Raw genomic sequence first — 7,717 nt, 5'->3', positions numbered from 1 at the left:
CCTTAGCCTTTCTGATTTAGGTCAGGGGTGGAGTCCAACGAGTGCCCAAGTGATGCTTGATACTGCAAGAAACACTGATTTACACCAAGCCATTAACCTGCTCTATGGCCTTGGACAGGAGCTCTGGTAGCATAGTGCTTAAGACACTTGATTGCTAACCAGAAGGCTGGCAGTTCAAATCCACCAGCCACTCCTCGGAAGGAAGGTTGGGCAATCTACTTCTGTAGTGATACTGCCTCGGCAACCCAGGGAGGGGTTGCTATGAGTCGGGTCCGACTCAACGGCACATAACAACAACAACACATGGCCTTGGACAATCCCTTTAATCTCTCTTTATGTCTGTTCTAGTGTCTTGATGTGTAAAAATGAGTAGGATGGACTAGAACTGATTTCCAAACTTTATTTTTTAGCAGCAGCAATAGAAGAAAAAAAAAGTAGGATTCTAGATACAAACAGTAGATAAAATCAGAGATACTCTGGAGAAGTGGTAGAAGGGAACTGAGGACTTAAAGCCTAATCTTCCATCTCCCCACAGAGCAAGAACTCAGGTACCTCCCAGAGTACATATTTGCAAATCCGTTGACTAGATATGGTCTGGATGCTCTTTGAGGATAGGACTCTTCCAGATGACATTCTAGGATGCTAAAACACTTTTAGCATTTGTCATTGTTAGGAGAGAGGAAAGAGTTGGAGGGAAACTGGCTTTGCATTAACCATGCTTTGCCCATGTTTAATGCTTGGGTCCACTCAGGCCAGGAAATCTAACCTCTGATGGGTTCATGGACCCTTTTGATAATATGATAAAATCCGTGGACCAGCTCCCTAGAAAAATGATGGCAGTGTCTGAGGGAATTGGATTATCACAGAGAAGGGGCTCTGGGTCAGTACTTAACATACTTCTCTGGCTCCAATGCCCACTACAAGGAAGTCCACTGTATCTTTTCCAGGCCAAAGGGGTGGAGAAGTGAAAAAGGCAGGCTTCTCTGGTTTTCAAGGGCTGTTTGGTGCCCAGTGAGGGAAGGCAGAAAGATTAGCCAGAAGCTTGCTTGGTAGCAGCAGGAAAGCCTGGCTCTTCCTACTGTGATGCCCCACTGTTGGCTGGGCTCTGTGGACAGCAATTTCTCTCCCATGGGACTTGATACTTTCAGTGAGCTACCCCCATTATAGAGATGAGGAAAGCAGAGATACGGTTTGAGGAATTAAGCAGAAGGTACAAGTGGAGCCTGACAGTGGGAGCAATCAGGGGCAGTAGGCCCAAACAGGCTCAGGACCCACCTCCCAGTTAAAGACCTGTTACAATTCTACCTTCTCTGGAGCCCCAAGAATAAAGAAGGGGAAGTGACATTCATCTGATCCAGCATACACCCCCTTTAGCTTACAAACATCCATACACCAGAACTATAGTTGCCTGTTTATTGTTTTTCAAAACAACAAAACCTCCAAAACATATTAAAAATCCCACCACAGTGGAAACATCAGCTGATTCAGGCTGTCTCCCAGGTTATTTCATGGAACATCAGGCACAATGGGGAATGGGCTGTTGCCTTGGAAGGGTTGGATGCACACTTGCACCAGGGCTCACATCAGAAGAGCTGCAGGCCAGTTTTGAGCCCATGCAGCTGCCCATGGCTCCAGAGAAGGCCCTCGAAGTTGCTGTTGCTGTTGCTGCAGTTGGCACTGCCGATGCCACAGCTTAGGCCCAGGCTGCTGCAGAGACAGTGTGGGGTCAATCAGAGAAGGAAGCAGCTTTAGGCTCCTGGGGGGCCAAGGGTGTTTGATGTATTTATGTCTGTGGGAAAGACCCACCCTCCTGCCTGTCTTTACTGAGAGAGACTGAAGCAAATCTGAGAAACCACTTCAGGTGGGCCCCAAGGATGGCTCTGCTTTCCCTCCAGTGGAGGGAGGAAGGGAGGGAGGGAAAGAGGAATAGAACTTTTCAAATGAAACTTTATTCAGAGACCCAATATATAAATCACATTAAAGCAGAGCTGTTTAGGCTGAGGTACAGGAGGGGAACCAGTACCACCCCACCCCCAAGAAAATATTTAAAGTAGCTACTTTAACATGGCCTTCTTCCAAGGCCTTAGAACTTGGTGGCCAAGAGGACCCTGGGCTGGACACACACACCCCACCAGCTGGTTAAAGGGATCCAAGGCCAGACTTGGTACTGGAGGGCTAGGCCCAGCTCCCACTCCAGAAATGCAGACTGCTCTAGGGATACGACTGTCCACCCCCAGCCCTGCCTACTCAGAACACTCTTGCTGCTTCCCACAGTTCCTTCCAATTGGATGAGGGTGACAGCTGAGAGGAAAGCCATCATTCTTCCCCTCAGGCAGATCCACTGTTATACACAGCTGAAAAAAACCATTAGAGACGATCCAGATCCAGTATCATCTTCTCTTATCACCTACAAGCTTACAGAGAAGGAAGCTGAGGCTCAGAGATAGGAAGAGTCACACAGCCAAGTTAGGGGTGGAGGTAGGAGAAGCAGCAGGGATAGGCATGCCTTGCCCCAGCAGAGGAAGCCTCCCTTCTACTGGGGGGTCAAATCCACTTCTTTCTGGATTTAACAGCTCTACCTACCCATACCTCATCCTGGACACCCTGGTGTTCACTGAGTTAGCTTTACAAGGGTCATGTTAGTTGGAGCTGAGGGAAGAAGAGGCCTCCCTCTCAGACACATGGGCCCCACTGCCAACTACAGATCACCTGGCTTCCCCAGCTGCTTCCTCTCCTCTCCCAAAGGCCTGCTGCCCCGTGGCCAGGCCTGCTGATAGAGCCCCTGGGTTTTATTGCCCTCTCCCAGGATGCCCAGATGAAGAGGGACTTATCTTCCAGAGAGTGGGCAGGCCAGAACAGGGAGCAGAGGGAAAGACTCTCAATTTCAGGGGCCCACAGGGGTCTCTCTCTGGTACTCACAGGATTTTCCCGGTCACATTGGCCCAGCATTCCGGAATGTACAGGCCATCTGGACGGGCTTCTCTGTGCTACCAGCACAGCCCCTCAGCAAGGGCTGCTTGGTTCCTGGCTCCCTGATGACCCAAGGGCTCCCACGCCTGTGATCCAGAGGCGAGTTTCGAGGGAGAGCATGGAGCCCTGCGTAGACCTTTCTATCAAGATGCCTGGACAGTGCAGGGAGGCCTAATGATGACTCTCTATGCACCTTTGGACAAATCCCTTCCCCTTTCTAGGCCTCAATTTTATTCTCAGGAACATGAGGAAGCTCATTAGAGCATCCATTCTTGACCTTCTGGGGATGGTACACTATTTTGAGGATTTGTTGAAAGCTACGGACTGCCCTCAAAATGCACGCACACGCGCACATGCACACGCGCACGCACACACACACACCAGATGCAATATAACTGGTGCTAAGCCAGTTCTGCCCTACTGGGTCACCCTACTTGGGGCTGGGGGTAATGGCAAGGACCTAATCAGGGACTCGAGCTTATACTTCACTCATTTAGGCCCTCTCTAGGGATGGTGACCTCCCCAACTCAGCCCACTTCTCTTACTCCCTCCCACAGAAGATAAAAGGGAGTGATAAATCCTGCTGCCATGGATACTCACCCAGTCTTGCACATCGGGGGTTCCAGCCGCTGCTCTAGCACAGGCTGATCCAAAAGATACATGGTGTCATAATTCTCCAGCATAAGCTCTGCTGGGTCCTCAGTCTGACTAGGCATTCGGCCTAAGGGGAATGTGCCCCATCGCACATCTTCTGTGGAGCACAAGGAAGTGGTTAGAACAGGCTCATTAGGTGGTTCTCAGACTGGCACACAGGCCTACCTACCCGCTTTTCCACCCACCCACTCCAACTAGCCTACTCGGGTGTCTCCAGCCTCGCTCTTCTCTACCTCAATGTTCCCTACTCCATCCATACCTTACCACAAACTCTATGGTCCTTCTTCCTGTCTGTAAACACACACGCAAATTATAGACAGACACTTTTATTTCTCCATGCTCTTCTCTTCCCATTTCCCTAGACATGTCGCCACATAGACAGTCAATATTCTCTTTAGACTTGACCATTTCAGTCCCAATCTCTCAGCTACACCCCTATTTCCACATTTATATGACAACATACACTCATACATACATCCTGGAGGGTCTGAATGCCTAAGAATTCCCACAACATCCCCTCCAAACCCAGAGAAACCTCAAAATATCTGAATGACATAGATTTACAAATCTACGAACATTTGAATGCCATGCCATTTCATACTGGGCTTGCCTTGAGACATATACAACACCCCCCAACACATACACACAAAGGGAAGGGCCCTGTCTCAATGCATAGTTCCTCACCCCCTGTCACCTAAGTATATACATGTAACCACAAAGGCCTCCATTCAATAAATGTTCCAAGTATCACTCTCTCCCTTCTATATCTCTCATTCATAGGCACATAAACCAGAAATCTTAATATCCTTTCCTCCCTACATACGTGTATTCACACATAGGGGTAGCAATGGCGAGAGAGAGAGGGAAATATTTTAATACTCTACCTTTTTTCCACATTCACAAGCCATCTTCCCCCCGCCCCAACACAGATACTCTATTTGAGGATGGAGTGTCAAGCACTCACCACCCTGCTCCATCCTATCATATAAACATGCTCCCCATCCTGACACAAATGCTCCCAATGTTTTTAAGTGAAGCCTTCACTGGTGAGCTCCTGAGTAGATTTCATTTCTGGACTTCTGCATTTCCCTGATAACCATGGAACTTTGTCATAAGTCCCCTGGCATTCAGAAAAGTATCAGTCTTAGACTAGCCTTTTTTTTGTTACCCACAGAACCCAGCAAGGGTTCTTCCTGTCTACCCCCTCCCCCCAACTCCTGGCTCTTTTATAGGATATCCCTGTCTTCATACCCTGCATCTCCCTAACACACAAAGATACCATTATATATAGGGGTCATTCTCCCCATGGGTTCTATCACTGACCCCCTCCCCAACACTAATATCCCCAACCCTATCTACACCTCTGCCTCTGCTCTCTACTCTAACACACTTGTACATGTATACTCAGTGACAGCACAAACACCACACAGGCTACATCTGGATGATCGTTTCTCTGCCTGTTTCCATAACCCTCCATATATCCTGATCCCTCACTATTACCATTTCTCTTCTTCCTAACCCGCCTCATATACTCACACATCTCCTCACTCTCAAGTCAGAGTGACTCTGCTGCCTCTTCCAAAAATATATGTATATACGTACCATGAATGTGCGCATGCGCATCTTAACACAGAGCACACTTCACAATGACCTATTTCACTGCTTTTCCTTTTCTCTCTCTCTCTCTGTCACACATACTCTGTCTCAAAACCCCTCCATTTCCATATATACGAAGACTTCCAAACTCTGCCCTCTTTGCCCTAGGAGGCAATTTCTCTGTTGTTATGCCACTGTTTGTTCAGCTTACATAGGCACATACCCAGAGACATGCAAACATTCCACTACTCCTTCCAGTCAGGGCCTTTATGCCCCAGCCCTTTCATATACATGTCCACATAAGGGCAAATGACACATCTTTCCTCATAAGCTCAATCACTGCCTCTTCTCTCTCATTCTTGCTTCCTCCATCATGCCCTACTCTACACCACACCCAGACCCTGCTCTCTTGTGGGCTATTCTTCTGTCCCCTCCCTCAGGACAGGCTCTGTCACAGGCTATGCCTGACACCTACCACTGCCTCCAATGTGTACACATGTATACATGATCATGCACACACACTAGACTGTTCTGACATTTCTTCTCTCTCGTTCCTATCTCTAACCTAAGTGAGTGTACTCAAAAGACTATCCAACCACCCTCAGGAGAAGGATGTTCCCCTACCTTCCCTTCCTATCACCAACCACCACTTCCACCCTCAGCTTTGGTCTAACTTGCCTCCCTATCTAAAAGCCCCATCATTCCTTATCCACACTCTTATTTCACTTCCAGTTTCTCTGACTTAATGCTTCTAGGTTTCTGCTTTCTAATATGCATAGCAAATCCTTTCTCACCACCTAGCCTCCATGTATACATGTACATTCACACGTAGATAGGAAATATTCCCTTTGTCTTGCTGTCCCTGGGACTCTACACATAAAAATCACATGGCGAATCATACATACACACCTCCTCAGCCCCCCAGTTCTCACTCTCTCCTTTTATTTTTTCTGCCCACATCCACACCATCCTCTCAAAATGTGCTAACTGCCTGTCTCCAAACTTCACCCCCACCCCAACACACATGCACAGGCCAACTCTTATCCCCTAGTCCCTAGGCCTCCTTAGTTTCTCTCCCATTCATATTCAGCACTCTGAAACTCACTTCTCTTGGGTCCAACCCTCTGTTTTACCACCTCCTACAAACTATCTCAGCCAGCACTCCCCAATGCTACTGCCCTCACTTCCCCTGCCACCATGCCCAACATCTGCACTGGCTGTTGCATCCTGTGCATCATCTTGCAGGTCCCCTCTAATATAGCCTCTCTCAACATCCACACAGTCCCATGCCCCCTGCCTGTTTGGCGCCACCCCCTTGTCCATGCCAGCCTGCATGCTCACCCTTTCTATCTCAATATTGGCTCTTATTTCTCAACACTTTTGGGTTCTTCATGCTTAAAAACAATCCCACACCCAGTGCATTTCTTAGGGATAAACTTCCTCCTGATGACTCACTTTCCCCTCTCACAAACCTGCTGTCTCCCTTGTGTTCCAACACTCCTGCACACCCCTTGCATGCATGTGTGCACATCTGCATACATCCCCACCCTCTAAGCACAGAGAGCACTCCCTGCACGCCTATATGTGTAGAAGGCACGCAGAAGCACAAGGCCTAGGCTCCACTAGGAGGACTGCTGTTGATTCTCTACTCCCCAGCTCTCAAAACTTTACTCACCTCTGCACTTCACCGCTCAACTGTATATAACTCCCAACCATGTCTTACCACCTTTGCCTGTCTAAACTTTTCATACACATTTGCCTTAACACTAGGGCCATGCGGCTTTCTGAGTCTCATTACCGTGGGGCTCCTGGTCTTTAATACACATGCACATACCTCACACCCCCCAGTTCCTCTTGCAGCAAGGGCTCTACTATCTTATTCAAGCCCTCCACTGGGCCCTTGCTCATCTCATGGGAATGTTTACACACACATACGATGAGAGTTTCATTTGCCATATGGGCACACAGAGCTCTGTAGCTCACCATTCTCAACCTATACTTGTTGTTGTTGTTATTTACCATCAAGCTGGACCCGACTCATAGTGATCCCTCCCTGGGTTTCCGAGGCAGTATCCTATGGAAGTAGATTGCCCAACCTTCCTTCCGAGGAGCGGCTGGTGGATTTGAACTGCCAGTCTTCTGGTTAGCAGTCAAGTGCCTTAGACATTATGCCACAAGAGCTCCTCAACCTATTCTATTTATACACAATTATCCAAATGCCTTTTCCTACTCCTACAGTCTCAGTAACAAAGTAACATAGGGTCCTTCCCTCCAGACATATACGTAACTCCTAAGATGGGTTTCACTGCAGGCTCCTTGTGGTATAGTAAATTACTTTGTGTGGCTTTTCTACCCATAAGTCTTTGTAAACTCCAAGGTGGGGTTTGCTATGAGCAACTGAGGAGCTCCTGATTGCTGAAGGTGTCCACCTGGAGTATTTCTGTTGGGAGTGGCACAAAACAATGTTCTGGGAGGTGCCCACTCTCTCAGGTGCTTA

The 7,717-nt window shown here is 48.2% G+C and overlaps 1 protein-coding gene across 1 annotated transcript in view; it reads right to left on the bottom strand.

The window, feature by feature from the left end:
- Positions 1–1,583: 1,583 nt before the first annotated feature.
- Positions 1,584–7,717, bottom strand: part of LAS1L (LAS1 like ribosome biogenesis factor) — a 30,647-nt gene continuing 24,513 nt past the window's right edge. The window contains exons 13-14 of the mRNA XM_007958424.2: positions 3,571–3,721; positions 1,584–1,707 (exon numbers count right to left, since the gene is read on the bottom strand). Of these exons, the coding sequence (XP_007956615.1) occupies positions 1,584–1,707; positions 3,571–3,721 (275 nt within the window). The remainder of the gene's footprint in view (positions 1,708–3,570; positions 3,722–7,717) is intronic.

Source organism: Orycteropus afer, unplaced genomic scaffold (genome assembly GCF_000298275.1).
Source record: "Orycteropus afer afer isolate SDZICR_OR568_19922 unplaced genomic scaffold, OryAfe1.0 scaffold00965, whole genome shotgun sequence".
NCBI lineage: Eukaryota > Metazoa > Chordata > Mammalia > Tubulidentata > Orycteropodidae > Orycteropus > Orycteropus afer.
The sequence above is the reverse complement of the archived record's forward strand: the minus strand, read 5'-3'. Positions and strand labels throughout refer to the sequence as shown.